Source organism: Buteo buteo, chromosome 4 (assembly GCF_964188355.1).
Source record: "Buteo buteo chromosome 4, bButBut1.hap1.1, whole genome shotgun sequence".
Taxonomy (NCBI): domain Eukaryota; kingdom Metazoa; phylum Chordata; class Aves; order Accipitriformes; family Accipitridae; genus Buteo; species Buteo buteo.
The window spans coordinates 56,857,855-56,879,445 of NC_134174.1; the positions used below are offsets into that span (position 1 = coordinate 56,857,855).

The following is a 21,591-nucleotide window of genomic DNA, read 5'->3' on the forward strand; positions in this document are numbered from 1 at the left end:
ACAATAATTTCTGCAGTTCGGGTTTTCACTTCTCCTATTTTTCTGTTTTTTCCTCTCCTATTCCAAAAGAAGAGTGATGGTGGGGGAAGAAAAGGATGGAGAAGAGACAAAGCTAAAAATGTGTCATTTTTTATTGTCTCCAAAAATATACTTTTATTCTTGTTTCCTCAAAGGACTTGAAATTTAGAATATTAAAAATAAGGGTGTCCTGCAAAAAATGTCCCTTCTTTCAGAAGGCAAAACAGAATGAAACCCTTCTGTTGGATTATGTTTCAAACTTATCTACCATGAAGTTTGCAAACCTCTAATCCCAGGTAAATCCCCTCTCTCCTCTCTAGAAATGCGTTCCTCAAAGTATCACAGTCTGTGTTGGATGCATGTAGGACAGAGAGCTGATGGTATATTGCGCACTGAAGCTTTGAGATGTCTTCAAGACAACAGCATCTTAACTTGATGAGCTGATGCTTGATTACTTCCACCATATCCTGATGATGGTGCTGCTAGGACTTGGCAAAAAAAGGCTTCTTATTCAATTAGGATAAGCCCTCAGTGCTGCTTTTATATAGCCCAGATTGGCTGTACCCTGATGAGTCAGGAGCAGCAGGCTGCATGGGAGCAGCTTATTTAGTTCATAAGTAAGCAGCAGGACTGTGACTGCACCTGGAAGCACACCCGCTATGAGTGCTGGCTTGACGTAGCTGACAGATCTGCTCCCTGCATGAGTTTCAGTCCCCATGAGAAGTTATTTCAGGCACCACTGGGAAATTAAGATGCCACCTCCAGCACATGCCCTGCCTGTGCTGCTGGCCCTTTTGAACCTTGACAGGGCTGTGAGTAAGGATCTTCACTCTTCTACCTACACACTTTTTGGAGTTCATTTCACAAAAATTTGGTTATGTTTATTGGGGTTTATAGTATAGGTTGGGGAAGAAATGCCAGAAGACTTTAAAGGACTAAGACCTATTAACTGAATGAGAACTAGACACAGAATTATTTGTATTCTTAGTTTTTGGTATTAGCATACAGGGAAAAGAAAAATCATGAATCGACAGCAGCTTTGTTCTTTTGATAAATACACTTTAAAGGTATTCTCAGGTTCAGGGGCTTTTCTTTCCCATTGCTGTTAATTTCTATGATATAAAGAGTCACCTTCTTTTATGTACTGTGAAGAGAAAAAAATGTTTTTGTGTGCAGCAGAGCCTGCTGTCTTGTGTGGATTCTCTAGTGTTTGGTGACCTGATTGAGCCTAAATGTCAGCTTTTCCCTCAAGGAGAGGATTGATTTGGACCTCTTTCCCCTTCCTGGCCTGCTGTATCCGTGAAACAACTGTGTGTAGCAACTCTATAGTTCTGAGACCTGTAATCCACTGAGTTTACAGGTAATTTACAGGTTTAGACATTCAGCAGGTAGTGGGGATGAGATGCAGGTAGGCAGATACACATGGAAACACATGCAGATGCTGTGAACAGCTTAAGTTTTGTTTCCTTTGAGATACCAGGCAGAACACCTCCTTAAAATTCATTGGGACCTTTTTAAAAAGGATTGGCTTTGCTGAAAAGAAATTAGCTGAGAATAAACACTTGGCAATTTTTTTGCCTTATCTTGCAAGCTAAGTCTCACAACAATTACTTCTGCTGATGTCCAGGATTGTAGCATCACAGAAATTAGCACTGGAAAAGATGTAGAAAGCTCCAGGGACCTGGCTAAGACACTTTCTTACAGTATTTTCCTGCCCAGCTTTTCTTCCAAGCTGCATTTGAAATATGCTGTGCAAGGAGGTTTTGTCCATAACTCTTCACAGACCTCATCACATCCTACCCCATCCAGCAGTGTCTCCCCCCATTCAGCCACAGAAAATGATACTGTATTTATGTGTTTAATAAATACATTCTTTCCCCCAACAGTTGAACCTTTGTATCTGTTTTTAACTAGGGTAGTTTATGACGTGCTGTTGGCCTGGGCTATATGCAGCTTGTGTGCACGTTGGCTGTTACGTGTGCAGAGTTAATGCCTGATGGAGCTAGTTTTAGGCTTGACTGCAGTAAATAACAGATGAATACACAGAATCCTCTTGACCATCTGAAGGTTACTGCAGTCACTGATGCCATATTAGATGGAGAAGGTAGCCTGTTGGCTGTTGGCCCGTGTTGGAAAGGTGTGTATAATTTAGCAATGGTGCTACGTGAAAAGATCCAGATCAATTGAGCAGGAATTGTATGGATCAGTTTCTGCTCCCATCTGCCCATATAGATGTGGCCCTTTTGTTGCTTGGGTGAGTTAGTCCCATGCACTACTTGCCTGGTACCACAAAGAAGTGTTTACTTCTGGGACAGGATACAATTAAAATTGCAGCAGACTAATTGGCAACATCCACTAATTTGACTGCAGTTGCCTGCAGCAAAAGGATGTGTTTTCCCCTCCTTTACATATTATTGCACAATAAATTTGCCTTGTTCCTTCCCATTTCTAGCCCTTATCTACTGCACAACATCCTGCTAAGTAGTCTATGTCTGTTTCCTCCATTTCATAAACAGTGACAGTTGCCTTCAGTCTAACATCGCAACCTGCAAAAATGGCTTTCCAAGTTGGCATTTTGGGAAAGTCTCAATCCGTTGTAAAAGTTTTGATTTTGTTTTCAAAGCTAGAGCTGGTGGATGCCATCTTGACTGGTCAGAAACCAGGCACACCCCTGGCAAAAAAGCTCAATCCAGGCTGATCTCTGTGGCCTGATTTTTTACATTGTTGTAAATCCTTAACACAAATGTTGCTTGCATCCAGTGATACCCACTCCCACCTCCCAAGCTAATGGGTCCGGAAGATGGAGAAATAGCGTATCTCTTATTCTCTGTTGATGGTTTAGGGAGCAAGGATCAACAGCAGTCAGTCTGAATTGCTCAGCGTTTTTGATCTAAGATGCTAGAGTAGCTGAATCTCAATGCTGCCTTTTGTCATTAAATGCCTAATGTCTGGAAAATGGGTAGAAAAAAATGCAAAAATGGTTTATTCCATGGAAGGGCAGTAGAGTTGGTAGAAAGAGTGAGCTGAGGTGCAGTAGGCAGGTAACCCAGAGAGTCTATGTATTTCCTTTTTCCTTTCTTTGCATATGCTAGCTTTTTTTCGTTTTGAACTATATATTGTCTTACATGGAAACATTTCAGGAATAGCTACTCGCAATGCAGAATACTGTGTTTTCCTTGCCCTTCTTGCTTGCCTTCCCTCCTGGTAAGAGATGAAATATTAGCAGAGCAGCCTAGTAAATATGCACCCATGTACAAATCTCTTCCCTTGATAGAGACAAGGATCTTGCCAGGATTCTATTCATCCTTCAGCTTTCAAGAACGCACAATCCTCGTCTGAAAAGAAGGGAGGAAAGATCTTGTGAAAATCAAGAGCTACCAGGAGAACAAAAAATAAAAGCAGAAGATAGAGAAAAAGTAACAATTGCTTCCTTCCTAATAGCATTCAGAGGTAGTTTGAATTCTTAATTGACCAATGATCCTGCGCCAGCTGCAATACTGGCTGCAGGCTCCGTGTTTTGAAAACTGCCTTTGCAGCAGTCAGGGAACGTGTCAGTAGGAAAAAAATGACCTTTCCTGTCACTTCTGCCTGCATCCTATCAGTATTTTCTTGTCCAAGTGGTGATAAATGCATAGGGATGGTGGAGGATGTTGATTTAGCATGGTTTCTCACAGCGAGAGTGCCGTTTTTTCCTCCCCATGGCCATCCAAGGCAGCAGCACACACAGGTGCATTTTGTGGACCTTGGCTTAGTTTTTGCTGTCTGGAGCTTGTCCACAAACAAAACACAGAGCTGAGCTGTGCATGGAGCCTGAGGTGTGACCAAGTGGCAGGAAAACTGTTTTCAAGCTGTCCTTAGGCTTCTGAGTGCTGTTAAATTCTCTTGTCTTTGTAAGCCTCTGAAATAGAGCTGTTTGTCAGCCAGAGAGTCATGAAACCCCTTCCCAGCCAGCCCACTCTGTGGGCTCCACTTGGTTGTAGAGGACACAAAGGGGAAATGGTAAGTCAGAGGATGCTGACATCTCTCCTCATCGTACTTTAGTTGCTCACATAATTTTGAGCAGTGCATCCTCCGAATGTTCTTCAGAGAGATAACGTATGAGAAAATATAAGGTTGTGAAGGTGTCTTTTCTTGTTTTGTTGCCGCTCTTGTATTGCTAGACCTGAGAGGTTGTTGCAGTGAGTTCTCAAGACCAGAGGAATTACTGCATGAGATAAAGGAATAGCTTTACAGTCTGCGTGTGCATTTTTGCAGCTGTGCTCCAGGACCTGCATTCACATCTTGCTCTTTCCACTGCCTGACTTTTCTGCATTCTTCATCTAAAGCTTCTCCAGATGAATGATGAGAGACCTTTTACTGAAAATACCTATATTCAGGAGTCAGAGCACTGCAAAGCAAAGCTGTGTTCTTTGCCAGTGGGAACAGACGTGAGGCGAGGCATGAAGAAACAGCATTGATTGGGGATTTGTTTTGCAATCAGAGTCTTTGATATAAGAGAGCGACTTGGTTTGGGAGAAGGAAGGATGACCGATGTATTACGTTACAGGCTCGTTATCTGTGGGCAGATAACAGGAGCTTGTCTTGCTTTTGGGTTGCAGGAGATTGCTTTGTAAGCTTTTCCACTTGAAGTACGGTATTCAGTGAGCAGAGAAGTACTAGGGGGGTGCTGTATGCTCGTCCTTTTTTTATCGTCATTGTTGTTCTGAAAAGAACCATCAGGCTTGTCAAAACTAATTAAAGAAAGAAGTGGATGGCACTGGGAAGGAACTTCAAGCTAGAATGACATGTTTCAGGAGACTCCTGTCGTCCCCTGGTGCTCACTTAATAGGCATTATTGAGTAGATCCACAGAGCTTGTGTATGCAAATGCACAATAGTAGCAGCTATTTTGGATTTTGTTTGGAAATACTTAGGTTCTTCTCGTTGCAGTCCCTTTTAAAATGAATAGTGTTGTGGTAGACTGATGTTTCTTATTACCTGGGCCAGGAGCAGGTTTGCCCCATTGCTGCGGGGTAGGCACAGCACCTCCTCCGTGCGGAGGGCAGGGACCCAGGAGGTGTGTGGTGGGGAGCAGGAGAGGCCGCCTGGCACGGAGGTGCCAGGACACAGCAAATGGCTCTGGGTAGGAGGCTGGCGTCTGGCTTCCAGAAGGAGGCCTGGAGAGTGCACGCTCCAGGGGGAAGGCTGGATTTAAGCAGGCAGCCCATTGGGAAGGGCTGCGGGACAGGTCCTTAATGAGTTCCCAACCGGTACCTAAGAGTGCTGAAACTACCGCTCCCTTGGATAAATTTGTGATGGATAGATATGTTAGTAAGCACATACTTCTGTCTCTATTGGCATGTCATAGGCAAGGGTGACGACTGCTGAACAGCTGAAATTACAGCACTTAGGGCTATTTATGGGAAAAAGGCAAAAAACTTCTGCTATGGACTAGAAAGATGTATGTCCTTTCTATATATATTGGGAAATAATGTTGCTGCAGACCATAATATTTTCTGGTGGCATTTTAAGGAATTTCTATTTGTCCTACTGTCACTTTTAACTGTGTCCAGATATTCAGAAGATTTGACCCCGATAATTACATGGTCACAGGGACTCAGGCCTGTTCTGCCATCCTTACCGATAACAGACAATGCTTTCTTCCTTGTGGGATCGCCCTACAACTGATGGTAGCGGTTAAGGAGCAGACTCTTTCTCACTGGGAGTAGAATGATGAAAGCTCTGCCTGTGCGGCTTTGTTTTGTTGTGTTGGGTTTTTTTGGCCACAATTCACAGTGTGTTGTGAATGGACTCGCTATTGATGCGGTGCTCTAGTTAACAAGCAGTGCCAGTTTCAGTTACCTACACAGTAGGTCATAATGTAGTTGTTTTGGCGTTTGCAGCACTGGCTGATCTTAGCTGAACTCCAGCACATTCGTATGTTTGTCATCGCTTCAACTGCTATGTTTTTTGTGAGATTCACAAAAATGTATCAGAGCATCTGTATTTTGTTTGTTCTTTTTTTCTTCTTTTTTTTTTTTCAAAATGTTTTAGCTGTTGATGCCCCAAGGATGAAAGCAGCAAAAGATTGTGATAAAAGTGTTTCAGAACATTAGGGAATTTGAACGTTAGCTGGCTCACAGGGAATCTATTATTTACAATCTACTGTATCAAATTCAGCTTCCACCAAATTAGAAACTGATTTTTGTCGTTGTCCCTTTTTAATCTAACCCTTTGGTTAACTCAGGAGAAGCAGCTCCATAAATCACGTGGACATCTATGGATTTTTTTTTCCCCTGCCAGCCATTGCTAGGACTAAATGTTCATCTTCCAGTGATTCTTACCAGCCAGGACACTAATAATAACATTTCTGTTCTGGGCTTGACTTTCCCTCTGCCAGGAGGAAAACTATCTTTGTAATGTGCCTTGCAAAACATTTTTAGGGAGTAAAATAACAATGCACAGGAATATTTGACTTGAGGTGCTTGGGTTTCAACTCATGAGGTTAAAGGAACTCATTGTGCCTTGTTTTATGATTATCAAGGACCATGGCCTGGGATCATGGGATGCATAATGAATACTTTCTCGCATTTTTTTTTTATCAGAACTTCATCATGCATATGTGCATCGTTGTTTTTTCTTTTGAAGATGGGGAAACTGAGGTAAACAAGAGCAAGATTGCCCCACAAACCAGGGGCAGATCAAGAAACTCAGTCTCTCATATCACTATTCAGCCAAGTAAACCCCCTTTTTTAATTTGCTCTATCTATAAGCATGAGGCTGCTGTGCCCTCGTCTTTCCTTCAGCATTAAAACAGAAGTTTTACTGGATCTTGGAACCAGCTCACTTTGCCACCACAGAATGTTCATAGTGGTCTTAATCTTGTCGATGAGGGATAGGCAGGTTCACTCACCAGCGCCTGGGGAGATGTCTGTCTTAAAGGTTAGTATATGGCCCCTGAGAGTGGGCAGTGTAGAAACACAAAGGAGACAAATTGGTAGGAGGCAGGGACTTACATGCCAGGTGTCACAAGGGAGACTTGAACTGGTTCTGCTTTCCCTCACCCTCTCTGATTGCATCCTTTTATCTAACTAGCTGCCTTTTTTCTCTCTCTCTGTCCCCCCAGGTCGGTGACTGGTTTGGATAAAGAGCCTGACCTCGTGCACATGGAAGCCCGGACAGCTGACGGACGTGAGTGCCTGCAGCCAATGCTGAAAAAGTGGGCTTTGAGTCAAGAATGGAGTGGGAATGGGAATTCACTTTACTCATTTTGTCTCCCCATTTCCATTTTAATTGATAGGAAAGATGTGGGTCATGGGGTTTGATGTGAGGCATACTTTTCTCCTTAGCCCCTGGGGGGGAAATTCAGAGGCTGCAGAGCTTGTCTGTGGAGAGGGCTGAGCAGAAGCACAATCTATCGGGCTAAGGAGCCGTCCATTCTGTTCCCTATTTAGCTGTTTCAGTATCATGTATTTTACATGAATCATAAAGAGCTGGGCTACCAGCACTGTGCAGTACAGACTCTGTGCATTTCCAGAGGTGTTCAGAACAGCTGGGTTGTACCTGGGAATTTGAGAAATCGCCTACAGTCAGACTTCTCTGGCCAGAATGTCCCTATGCCCCAGGTACCCTTTGTCCCCTGTTGAAAAGATTTTTCAGTTTTGCTTGTGATGTATGAATAGATGCTTCGTACCAAACGATTAGAGGCCTTGAAAAGGTGCTTGGATCTGAAGTAAGAAATAGAAAAAAAATTCTTAAGCCCTCACTGAAATGAATCTAGCCACATTTGTAGTAGAATGAATTCCTATGTAATTAACCTCCAGTGAAGATGACAGTAAGTATTAGAAGTAAGTTGACCTTTTCACCACTCTCCCCAAAGTGTTTTAGGTATTTCTCACAGGAACTACAGCATGGTAATGCATCTGCTCGTGGGGTGGAGCCAGCTTTACTCCAGCTCAATGCCACACAGCAATGGGACATGTGTCCCTTTTACACTACAGGGACAACGTAGAAAAGCAACATAGGGCTGAGGTTGTAGAGGATTTCTGGGAGAAAAAGGCCTCATTTTTGTTGATTGCAAACTTTTCTCTGTTTTAGTCAAGTTCTGCATAGGCCAGATGCTGTGTGAACAAGCGCCTGTCTATCATGGTGGCTTCTCTGAGGCTGTGGATCTTCTAAAATCACTTATTGGCCTCCCACTGCTATTTAGTGATGGCAGCTGAATAAATAACCAGGCAATAAAAGCTCAGGGGTGACAGCTGTTTGTTGAATATGTAGAAAAAGCAAAACAGGCTGGCAGGTGGGTGGGCAAGGTAGGGAGGCTTCTTCAGCGCCTTTGGTGCGGTGTGTGCTGTTGCAGGAATGCTAGAAGAAGTGGCCAAATCAAGCAAAAAAGGCAAGTAAGTAAGCAAACAAACTCCTGATGGAGTCTGTTTTCAAACTAAGTTTAAACTTGCTCACCTAGCTATTTGAATACTGGATGTGTCAAAGATATAGATGCTTTATTTGAAAGATGTATCCCCAGTTTGCAGACAACTCTCTTCCTTCAGGTCCTGTTTGCTCGGGGGTTTGCTGTTCTTGTTTTAATGTATAAATTCAGCATTTTGAAATTGGCGGTTGATGGTATTGAGGGTTTCACTGAAAGTCAGACTTAACTGGTAGTGTCAGCAAAACAGGCCCATTGGAAGCCATGGTCCCAGCAGACAGCAGGCACAGGTGAGACCTGGAGGGCTATGCTGGCTCCACTGGCATGTCCCGCTGGGGGACAGCATCAAAATGACTCCTCTCCCAGCCAAACACAGCACAAAAGAACCACGTTACTCCAATTAGAGTTTTTAAGGCTTGAAACGATATTAGTTTGTGTTACAAAACATTGACTGCCTCAAAGCTATAGCCTTACCTGGTGTGAAATGGTACAGCTCTCTGTACTTAGGAATGGGAGGTTGAACTTTTCTCCTAGTTGGCTCTGTAACCAAAATGGGCCTTCATGCTCTCAGTGAAATGGCTGAGGCACTTACACCTACTGGAAAATGTGTCTCTGCAGTTATTTCCTCTTGATGAGAAAGTTTCTGATTAAAGTTTTCCTCAGTAGTGGGGAGAATGAAGGGGAGGCTTTTTTAATGCCTCTTAGGTCAGTCTGGTGGCTCAGTCACTTACTTGATGCATTAACAGACGTAGATTTGAGTATTGCCATTGCTCAGTTCAATTCAGAGGCAAGAATCCATGCCTTCAATGTCCCTGGCCACTTGAAAAGTACATGATTCTTCCAGAGGGGGCATTTGTCCTTCTTCTCCATGCTTTTTAGTTGGAAAAAAAAAAAAAATTAAAAAAAGGCAGGGAGGGAAGTGGTATTTAGGATTGGACTCCTGAACTTGATGATTCTTTTTTTCTTTTTTTTTTTCTTTTAGCACTAATGGGACTCAAGAACCTATCTAATACCAATTCAGACATTGGAGCCTAAAACATGCTCTGTGGCTGGGAACAGGTGGTGGAGCACACTAGAGTCTCCTTCATCCATAAATGAGTCAGGGCTATCAATAAGCTCATGGAGCTGGAGGGTGGAAGTCCTGGTCACTGCTCTGGTGTCTGTCCTCCAAAACGTCTTGCCTCATAGTTTCGTTTGTCCGGTCATTAGGAATGGTAGGGTCTCTGAAAAAACATCTGCCCCAGTCTCTAGTCTCCTTAAATATTTGCAAGATGCTGCTAATTCCACTGCCTAGCTGATCTCAAGCTGTTCCTGTCTTTTGTAGCAGATGAAGTTTTTCACATTTTTTCAACATTTTGGCAGAGCTATTGTAGCAGAATAATAATCTAGGCTTGCATTTTTAAATTATAAAAACACGTAGGAGCCTTGGGCACTGTACCTTCTGCCTGGGTGTAATAGGCAGCAGCAAGGACAGGGTTGGATGCAAGGGAACTATTACAAATACACTGACACAAGCACCCACCAGTACTCCTGGGAAAGCTATATTAAACTTTCTGATGTTCAGTGAGATAATCTTCTCCCCACTCACAGATACGATGCAATAAACAGTATTTTAATTAAAGGGAAAAGAAGGGGAAAAAAACCTAACCAGAAAGATAAAACAGGGTAACTAATTCCTGGGGAATAATTTACAGTCCTGTCTACATTTCTAGATCCTCTTTTCCTTTGGGGGAAAGATTGTCGAGGCCAGCTATTTTTTTCTCCCTCTCATGGTAACCTTCACGGGTACTTTATGATTATAAGTCTTGCCTGGCACCAGGACCTGACTTAACCTGAGCCAACCTGCCAATGCAACTTGTTTCCATCAGCTGCCCTTCTCCCTGTTAGCCATGCTGGCCAGCCATGCCTGCTTTTAGCTGCTGTGTTAAGGCTGCCAGGAAGGAGCAGGCCTTGCTGTCCTGTGTCTCCGTAAGTCACAGTAACCTGCACGTAGGTCTGCCCTTTGCAGCCTTCAGCACAGTGACAGGTTTGACTGTTTCAGTGTCTCCCTTCAGGGACCCACATCTCTGGGTGTTACCCACCAGAGAGAACCTCTTGTGCTCCGGCTTCCTGCCAAAGCTGTCGTGACTGGTGGGCAAAGAAGAGACTTAGTAGCTTGGCTTACTTCACCAGTTTATCACTGCAAATTTCAAGAAATTGTTTCAGTTTTATCACTACTAGAAAGGGTCAAAATACACTCCAAATTCTCAAGATGGGAAACTATGTTAATTAGCAATGGGGAGGTGTTTCAAGCTCCTTAACTGAAAGATGGCTGCACATGTGAGAAAGCCATTCCCTAATCCTAAGTGAGATAAGTTGGTGGGAAGGGTTTGTATGGAGGTATGGATGCTGGGATTTGAGCTGCAGCAAACCCTCCAGGCTGCTTCATGTCCATATTGCCTCCTTCATAGATGGGCTGAGAAAGTAGCTGGATGTTGGGTTATAAGCATGAGGAGTTTTTGAAACTGTCTAGGAAATAGGGAGCTCTTCTCAGCTCCTTTTGCAATGGAACATAATAATACCCCCCCCCCCCCAAAAGCCACAAAACCCCTAAACCCTCTAATTCTGGTGTTGTGTGGGATGATATATAGAATTGGAAATATTCCCCAGATATAAGCCAACCTCCCTTAAGGCATACATCTCCCAGTGAAAGGTAAGCAAGGCTTGCAAGGCATAGCTTGGGCACTTGCCACCAGCCCCTCTGGGCAGCTGTCCTTTTTCCTTGTGGCTGTGCAAAACCAGGGCTGAAAAATTAACTCCTTTCAGAGAAGAGGGAGCTAACAGCTCAGAAGTTAGGATGCCCCCTTCTCTCTTAATTGAGGTTTTTGTTGAGGGGCCCTGTACTTTCTGTATGGGGGAAGATGTGCTCTGTGAATGGGACCATAGGTTATGAAAGGATCATACCCTTCAAGAAGCTTGAGCAGGGACTTGGCATTGTTTCTTGCTTCCAGTCACACACAAATGTGAACGGGGTGCTGTCATATTTTTTACCTCATTTTTTAACATATTTTAAAAGGAATTATTTTTCATTTTCTGTGAGGCAGCAGGAAAGAAAGCAAGACTTGAACTTATTTTGGTGTCCGAAGGCAGACAGGTTTGAAAATAATTTTTTTGTGTCTGTGTTTTTTTTCATAGGCCTTGTGTTGTAAAATATATGAAAATAAACAAACAAGAGACTAAATGGAAAATGGGTAGTGAGCTACCCCCCTTCTCTACCACCAACTTCCCGTGAATATTAATCAGGTGCCATTCTTTGAGTATATTTGATTGCTGGTGTAACACACTTAATATGACACATTTCCCAATGAGCAGGAAGCTAGTTGTCATGTCAACACTTGTGATGTATTTGCATTTATTTGTGACAGGTTTTTATTCCTCCTCCCATTCTGTCACTCAGCAGCAGCAAATTATCCCTTTTTTGGAGGGATAAGAATATCCAGGCGACTGTGTGGGAGAACATACCGGAAGGAATGAGCTTCTAAAAATACAGCTCTTGACCTCTCCTCCTTGTTCTGCCTGGTTTTAGTGCTACCTCAAAAACAAGCCAAAGCTGCTGAGCTCTTAGGATAGCATGGCAATATATAAGACCTTCTTGTTTTCTGAGAAGTTGCTGTTATCCACCACAAAGATGTCTTAGATTCCATGTTGAGGAGGTAAATAGCAGCTCTGGACCAAGTGTGTATGTGTCAGTTGATGAAGAACCTTAATTTATCCCAGCTGAGAGTCTGACCTCTCTACTGCTGCTGGTATTTTTTACTGGGAGGAACTCTGATACTCCAGTTATTTGGCACTGTCTGTAGGTCAGATATTTTTCACCATTCACTTTAATTACCTCCAGATACTCTGAGCTGGCACCAGCAACAGTTTCTGCTGCTTTAGCATCATCAGTGGGACTATGTTTTCATTACTGCACCAGACCTATGCAACTGCTCTGAATCAGCCATGCAGCCCTTATTAATAAACCTGGAATTCCCAGTGCCTCAACCCAGAACCAGGTCTGCAGCCTTTAAACATGGACCTTCTGTCATGCGATTGGGCATGAACCTTTATTAGGTTAAAGCTTGGTTGTAGTTTGTGACTTTTTTAGACAATATCTTTTTAAAAATTATTATTCTTGTTATCAATGCTTCTGACTTGCATTATTTTTGCATTCTTAAGAGTCTGTTGGTGGGACAAGGCTATGGAAGGGGAAACCACCAGTTTGTGAATCTTGCCTTTGAATCTGGGAAGGCAGTTAGTTGAGTGTCAGAGGATTTCAGTCATGCCCCCCAATGCTTTCCACTGAACTACATTTTGCTGTCACTGGAAAGACATAGACTAAGGACAATAGCAGGTTTTATCGGGTGGAGAATCCTGTAAGCAGCTTTGTTAGGCTAGTTACTGTCCTTTTAAACTTCCCTTTTATCCTTTTGGGCTCAGTTTGACAAAATCCTTGTTAAAAGGTGCAGTTGTGAACTAAAATCACTGCGCCAGGCTCACCCCAGCCCTCATAAACTCACTGTTATCTTCACTGATAGTCGGTCCTCACCCTTTGTAGAAAAGCGAACAAATGCGTGAATCTAAGAAGCCTGTAGAAGTGCCACAGTGTAAAAGATATGACCCTTTTATCACTGAAGCCGTCATCTTAGTTGTATTTTTGTTTTCTCCCTGATTTGCAGTTTTCAGAAGTTGAAAGGCAGAGATGGCATATTTAGATTACATACATCCCAGAGAGACAGTGCCTTGATTGTTCTGTTTCATGGGATCCATTCTTAGACTTAGTGAAATAATGCTTAATCCCCTATACCCCCTGCCAACTTTGCTGGAGGTGAGCATGTCTCTTCTTGCCGCTCCGAGCAACTTTCTCTATGTCTGCCTTTGCCTTATCTCTTCTTTATGTTCTTCTCCTAGTCCTGTTCCTTCTCTCAAGCAATGCCAAGGACTGACAAGGCATCCCATTAGTGTGATGGTATTCTCATCTTCTCTCTAGACAGAAGCATTTGATGCCTCTTGCAGTGCATATAACTACTGTAGGGACTCTTCAGCTAGTCATGCTATTTTATGTCCATGATGTTTTCATACCTAGCCTATGTTGGCTATAAAGACTTAATTTTAGGAGATGCTTGTCATTTTCACAGCAAAATAAGTTAAACTTAATAGCACTGGTTTGGCCTTTTTTTTCCTTCCTTGTGTGTTACTACCACAATTAAACCCAGGTATTTTAGGGGGAGGGTGGGAATATAATTCCCAGCAGGGTAGTGGAATCAATAAGTTCTATCTGGGTGGCTTTTGAAATCTTCTTCTGCTCCATATGTCTCATAATCAGTTTTCTGATGCATTTATGAGTTGCACCTTCCACTTATGGTTTGAACTCCAGTCTCTTGAGGGATGTCTGCACAATGGGGAACGGAATGATGGGTGTGGAAGTGTGATGAATTACTGACTCCAGAGAGCAGTTACAGTTTTAAAGGCCAGAGGTAGATCATGCAATAACATCTATCTAGTTGGAGATGAGGTTAAGGCTTCCCTTCAGAGACCTTCTTTCAAGCTGCTGATAACATTTGCAGACAACAGGCTCCTACCTGGGCATTTCTCATGTGTACATATTCTCCCATTACAGACACCCACTATTTGACCTGTCGGATCCAAGAGTGCTCGGAGACTAAAAGGAGCGGGCCATTTTCGCGCTCCATTGACATCAGCTCCCTTGTTGTTCAGGATGAATATATCTTCATCCAGGTATGTTGGCTTGATATGAATGTGACATGAATTCTGCCTGTGCAAGGTATTTGTTCTGTGCAAGAGAGGAGGCATATTCTTAGGACAAGTGCATGGGACCACAAGTCCTAAGAAATGGGAGTCTATATCTGCCTGCTATAGATTGACTATGCAGTCTGGGACAAAACACTTGATCTCTCTGCTCATCACTTGTCTCAGGGTGAATCTGATATATTTTGAAAGTTCATCCATCAATAATCATAAGGGTCCATGTGTTTCACAGAAGCTCTAACTTGCTATTATTGTGGCTACTTGGAAAATACAAAGAAGCTAGTGATGAATTGGAGAGAACAGAGAAGAACAATGGAAAGGTGTGAGTGATCATTTTAACAAATTGAAAGGTTTATGCTGATTTGACAGTCAAGTAATGCTAATGGAGTGAAAAAGATTTGCCGTAGGAGGTAAAATAGCAGAGAGATTGGAAAAAGATGTTACAGGGCAACTTCAAAGTGGAAGATGACTGTAAATTTGTCAGCTAGCTGATGATGATTTTGGAGATGAGGAGAAAGTGACAGAAATTGAATGAGAAACTACTTGTTTTTTGAGATTTTCTGAGAATACATGGGCTGGATGGAACAAGGCCATCTCTCCCCATTTCATACCAGTGGAAATGTGAGAATGAATGGTACGGTATGGAAGAACACTTCCCGAAGATGTGCCATTTGGGTGGAAACTGGGAGCCAGGCTGCAGTGATTCCAGGTCGTAGAAAGCTCAGGAGACGCAGTGATTACAGACATGATGATATTAACTGCTTGTCACCAATGCTGAAAAGGGGGAATGAGGTGAGATGAGATAGAGCTTGGATCCAGGTGGTACAGAAGAGACATATGCTTCCCTTTTTGAGCAAGCCTGGGTTATGTTAAGTTCCTATTTTACTTCCTTGGGGGAACATTTTTCTTGAATGTATCCAAATTATAAGAAAGTTCTGCTCTGTTTATTGTGAAGTTTTCTTAGAAATGGGAGTTTAAGGGGGAAGGCTGTTAATTCTGTGCTGGGATTAGGTGGAGGACTGGATCCATATGACCTGGGAGGACTGCAATATGGATACTGCATGCACTTGGGTAACATTGGCAGACTTCTCCTCTGAGCAGGGGAGTCTGCTGCTCTGGAGATGATTGATTGCTATGGGAGCCACAGGTCCCCTCATTCCCCCATGAAACCCAGCCTGCTACTGCTTCCTTTGGCCTCATGGGGAGACCCGCTGCTAGTAAACACTGAGAATGTAGCTTTTGCAACTCAGTAAGTCATGATTTGACTAGAGGCGATGGCTTTCCAATTGGTAAATGCTCTACCCTCCAAGGATATTTTAGAGACACTCTTAATCTGGCGGTTTATGTCTGTGGCTGAGGGTATTGTGGAACATCCAATTCTTTAAGGCTAGCATGAGGCCTTACAGACATTTCTCATTCCACAGCTCCCACCTGTGTTAAAACAAGGCTGCTCTGTTTAGAAACTTGGGCTCGCAGTGAGGACATCTGCCTGGTGTGCGCATTCCTCTGCCTCAAATTAGCAGTGAGCAGCTCAAGCTAATAGCTGCAAATTGCTTCAAGTTAAAAAAAATGATGTGTGTGTATACAAACACATGCATGTATGTATACGTAATACTTCAAGTGCCTTGACTATCTTTAGCAAAGTTTTATTATAGCTTAATGGGTGTTTGAAGTGAAAATCACATACCCACACTCTTAAAAGATGTTAAATATACACACTGAACATTTCTGCTGCTTTGGGCAGGAGACTCTCCCTTTCACAGGTTGTCTATCACTTTCCCTCTTCTTTGTATCACACTTGCAGGATTTCTGACTGTCCAGCAGCCTGTCTTAAGTGCAGAAACTGGGCATGGATCAAGTCCATGTAGTACTTGAGTAGCACGCAGATGCTTCAAATTCACAGCACACACCTCTCTGAGCTGAAGGTGTGTTAAATCCACCATGTCCAGCATATGGTAGATGGGCTATGCAGAGTGTTTGCTCAGTACATATGTAGGAATGCTGATATGTGCTGGATCTATTAGTCTCACAAGCCATGTGATGTAGCTGCCTATTACGGGATGTGTCAGATTGACTGTGTGTGCAATGTCTCATGCATATCATTCCGTCTGGATAATCTTGGACAGAAATACAGGAGCCAGCTCTTTTGAATTTCAAATATTAGACAGAGATGAATAAATAAATATCAAATTAAATGTTAAGAACCTGGTGAGGTTTAATAGATGCATAAAGGATGGGTGCATGAGTTCTGATCTGTCTGTGCTGGAACAAATCAGAAGTAATATCTTGGACTAGAGAGAGAAACTTGTTTCTTTTAACTTTTGTCATGAAAACAGTAGATTTTTCGTCTAAACCAGTACTCTGTGTTCTTCTAAAATGAGTGGAGAGATCAAAACCTTCAGGGGCAATTTATCTTCTCCTATCGCACCTATTGCAGGATGAGATAGGTCTCTCTCTTGAATATGCCTTTCTCAATATTAGAAGGAACCCAAGTATAGCTTAGAGAAGATGCCCAACTTTTTGACAGCTAAAATTAGGGAAGACGAATCCCAGCTATTGATATCAACCTTTTAGATTATCTGCATACAGTTATTTACTAGTGAATATCCTTTCTAATAAAGTTGATCAACAGGCCTGTAGCGTAAGAGGCTTGGGAAGCATTAACCTGTGTAACTATGCACTCAAAGCAAACCTGATACTGTGGTGCATAATGGAGAGGGGAAGGAAGAGTATGGAAAATGTTATAGTGCCATTATAAATCAATGGTTCCTTATGATGTGGAATGCTCTTGTGCAGCACTTCTGAAAGGATCTTGCAGAACTGCAGGGCAAAGAAAGAAAATGAGAATGAGCCTATGCTTGAAAAAAACTTACCCATGAAGAGAGTTTGAAAAGACTGGGACTGGTTACCAGGCAAAGGAGATAAATAACATAACACATGATGAAAATTGTAAAAGGTAATGAAGAAAGGAAGGGGGAAATAGCTACTAAGAGAGAGTAGGAAGAATTCTTATGAATAAAACAGTAGGTGATCACTGAATTTATTGATTGACTTTCTATTTGATTGATCAATAGTTATTTAAGGATGCCTAGAACATCACTAAGATAGGATAATTCTGCATAAATTGATACATTAAGAGAAAATCCTGCCCTCTGTTGTGTGTATAAGTTTCACAGGATTGCTCTGATGTAGCCAGGAGTCAGTATCATCACCTTTTTTCGTGGTTAAAACTTAAAATTCATACAGCTTGCAGAGCAGGTCATTTATTTCTGAGAAAACCTTGGAATATGTCTGAATTTATTTACTGCACCAAAAAGGAGCTAATTTGATGAACAACTTTGCCATTAAGGTCAGTGTCAGTTATGTTCAATTATATAGCTGTGCAGTAGTGAAGCCCATACTTCCTCTAAAGGTGTAATATGCCATTCTCTAGAGCTGTACCACACCTTTCCTTATTGGTGCCTTTGAGTACTCGCTACTGAGATAGTATCACCTTCTAAACTTAGGTGCATAGATAACCTGCAACTGCCTATAAGATTTGACTTCCTGACAGTTACCTGAGCTGCTACGGTATTCTCACGTGCAGAGCCTATATTATAAGACCCAGGGGTCAGGGATAGTTTTTCATTTTATGTATTAACCTAGTGTACTGATATTTTGGAGAATTTCTATGGTAAAAATAAATCACGGGGAATTCTGGGGAAAATATTTTTCAAGTAAGTCTTGTATCAGGGTTTCCAATGGAATTGCTCAGGCTGCTGAAAAGAGTCTAAAATGCAATAGGCTTTAATGAAAATGGGGATCATTTTTGGGGAAATTCTGTTTTGAGTGAGAAAGCATTGTTTGGAGAAGAACTTGTTATTTTCCTATAAACAAACAAATAATATCAGTGCTACTTTGTTCTTTAAAGACTTTAAAAAAAGAACAGGAGTGATCTGTGTACACTTCCTGGCTAACAGATGAAAACTTTCTACTGAAAATGCAAGAAAGCATGACCAAATATCATCACTTATTGCAGGGGGTGAGGAGTCTGGGCCAAAAAAGTCTCAGTACAGTGTTGCTTATTTATGGTGGCCTGACAACTCCTAAGGGGGTATGAATACAGCAGTGCATTCACTGGAAATCAGCTTTGCTCTGGGACAGTTTCTGCAGAAATCAACACTCTTGTGGACAGATGTACAGCTGCCATAGAGAGCCAATTATTGCTAAGTTAAAGTAGTTGTTCCCAGTTACCCAAAGGTTATGTGCAAGCTATCTCAGGTGCAATAGCTCAGTGGTTCTGCTGGGTGGCTGGAGTCCTGTGTTGGACAAGCCTGGCCGCTAGTGGGGACTGATGACATTCCCAATACACTGGTGCAGACCCATGTAAGGACTAGATTTTCACACAGAACCCTAGATATCAGGAGAGGGACAATAATAATGATGAAACTCTTCAGAATGTGTGGCATGAGGACTGCTGGCAGTACTGCTGTTATAGTGCTGGTGGCCTAAGGATGTGAGAGAGACAAAGTTTACAGGGAGAGGTAGTATTTTTTATGAGATTGGAATTGACAGAATTTAAAAAAGGGAGAGATAAGCTTTTGGGCATACTCAGGAGAGCCTAAGGGACTTGAGGAAGGATTTGGTCTCTGAAAATTGTCCTTTTTTTTTTTCCCCAGCTATAGATGTACGTCTCATAAATATGCTTCCTCCCCCTATTAATCATGTTGTGTTTTCCTTGTGTAAACCCTTCAGTGTATGGTTTTCCTCCCAGAGGTCATACCAGTCTAGTTCAGCATCTAGTTAACACTGTCCCCATTCCTCCCTTAAGCTTCTGTCTCTGTCAGCACTTGGAGACCCTCAGGGTAACTTTGGCCTTTTTGATTTGAGCTGGCTGTAAGTCAGAGCAGAGATGTGTGGATGGGCAATCAATACCTTTCTTGATTGTTTTTTATGTCTGTCTTTTTCTCTGGGATGGTGCAGACTCTGATATCCCAACAGAGTGCAACTGAAGTCGATCTGAAATGTAGCTTGGACTTTCAGCACTTTCCATGGCTGTGACAAAGCTACTGGGCATGGAAGACTCCTCTGAGATTTAGAAGCTGATACCTGGTTTGAATATGGGGGTGATGCCTGTTTTCTCCAGCAGGCCAAACAAATGTCTTTGGAGATGAACACTCTCAGATCTGTCTTTGGCTGGTTGTCTTACCACATAAGGACAAGGAACGACACCTGCAAGCTCTGACTGAAAAGGGCTGGCTGTTTGCTTCAGACCCTGCTCCATTTCCACTTTAAATGGGAAGTTCTTTGCACCATTAACCAGAGAGGCATACTGAGAGAGGCAGTACATTATCACTTTCCAAGGCCTTTAAAGAGTGGGAATGTGGGTGCTCCTTCCCTTTTCTACTCCCATGGCATAATTCATCAAGGTGCTTAACTGCAGGCTGAAATTCATAAAAGGGTCTTGTCTCTCACCTGGCTCCTCCTGCCAATTCTCCTCTTGGGAAGCTTTCTTGGCAGCTTTCTATGCCATTTCATTTGTGATTCAGTCTCCTGGGAACTGCACAGCTCTTTCTTGACTCCAGATTCCCTTAGGTCAGGTGGCCATGGGACATATGATAGTCCCATGTCCAAAAAGCTAAGCTGCTCTCGTGATTGCCCTTTTTTTTGTGGTTGATATGATGAAGGAAGAAAGGGGTGTGTGGCGAGCTAGGAAGAGAGAAGAGAGTCTTGGCTGTGATTTACAATCCTCTTGAATGTGGTGGGGTCTGTGGTGTTACCATTTAGGAGCAGGGGATGGTGGTTACTCGCAGCTTGCACATGCAGCAGTGTGGGAGCAGCTGCAGTTCTTATAGATGGCAGGAATTCCATGTGGAAAGTGAAAAGTTTAAGTCAAAATGCTCTTCTTTGATAGTGATCATGTGTCTGGCTCTTCCTCACCCCCTGAAATAATTTTGCACTTAGAAGACTTTTGCTTAATTCAGAGAGTTGCACAGCAGGGCAGCATCTCCGTCTGCTCACTAGCGTAAGTGAGAACGAGCAAACCCAGAATTTCTTCAGATGTTGTTGTGTGGCACAGCTAAGCGGGACTCTTACAATACACATCCAAATAGTTCCTCTGTCTCAGAGGAGCAAACATGTCTGCCAAAAGCTGTTGAACCAGTTCAGTCTTCTTTTGCATCAGAAAGTCTCCTTAAAACATACGCAGATGTCAGTATTCACCCACAATCACTGATAGCTTCTTACAGAACCTATGGATAATATTGCCTTTTTTGGATGCCTGGAGTCTCATCAGAGTGTGTCCAAAAAATTTCAGCTGAAGTCTTTTGATGGAAAATGGCTTTGTAGAAATGCCTTTTTTTTTTTTTTTTATCGGAGTCAAATTCTGTTTTTATTAAAGTGGATATATTTATGAGAAGGTTTTTTTGGGGGCTCAGTAAAAAGAAAAATATTTATTATTCATAGCCTTAGAACTGGGGTGGGGGGACGTTTGTCTTTAAGGTTTTATAAAGGGGAAAAAAAAAATTCCTAATTCTATAACTAAAGAAGTCTGAGCTTAGCTCAGAGAAGTAGTTTATTATTATTACCAGTTGTAACTGTGGTTGTTTAGGAAAACTTGGAAGTGCTTATGTTTGGTAGGACAGGAGTGTATGTTTCAAGTTTATTGGGTATTTAAGGCTAGGCTAAATGAGCATATTTGCTGAATGTAAGTCAGTTATCAAGTGAGTAGACTTCAACCAGCAGTCACACCTGAGATTGTGCCAATTCATATGGATTCCTGACCTCCATTCTCAAGCTGACAATTTAAATACTTAAATAAGTAGTAAATTTCCCCAGGAATAAAGACAAGAAAAGGATTTTTTTTTTGTATTTTTGGTTTTTGTTAATGTGAAACTTTTCAGCAGTGAAACAAGATAGGAGGGGAGAAATTAAACTTTGATTTCCCAGTCTAGAGCCTTCTCTTTATTTTCATAGAAGCTAAATACACCATGTTCAAATATAAATTTCTTTCCTCCATTTTTTAACTAGGAGCCAAAGGTCTTAACAGAAATCAATCCATGCAATTTATTTTTAACTTCACCCTGCTTAGCTACGATTGATTTTTATCTTTGCGTTCGATGGTAGATAAAACGGCTTGGCGGGACAATGGAGCACTCTCCAACTTGTAGGGTTTGGTCTTTGAGTCTTTTATTGAAGAAATCATTAAAAGCTTATTATGAAACTAATAGTATGAAGACGTTTAAATGATGAACACGATTACACCTGTTTTACTGGTGAATAATGCCTGCTACAGCTGATCTTCTCTAGCCCCTATTTAAAATGCTGGACAGCACTCCAGTGGGAGAAATTAATCCATACAGATGAAAGAAAGTGCATCCCAGGTGGTAGTTAAAAGCTCTTCTT

At 42.2% G+C, this 21,591-nt stretch overlaps 1 protein-coding gene across 1 annotated transcript in view; it reads left to right on the top strand.

The window, feature by feature from the left end:
- The window catches only part of SORCS3 (sortilin related VPS10 domain containing receptor 3), a 310,251-nt gene that overhangs the window by 213,617 nt on the left and 75,043 nt on the right, over positions 1–21,591 (top strand). The window contains exons 6-7 of the mRNA XM_075026339.1: positions 7,123–7,187; positions 14,060–14,178. Coding sequence (XP_074882440.1) covers positions 7,123–7,187; positions 14,060–14,178 — 184 coding nt within the window. The remainder of the gene's footprint in view (positions 1–7,122; positions 7,188–14,059; positions 14,179–21,591) is intronic.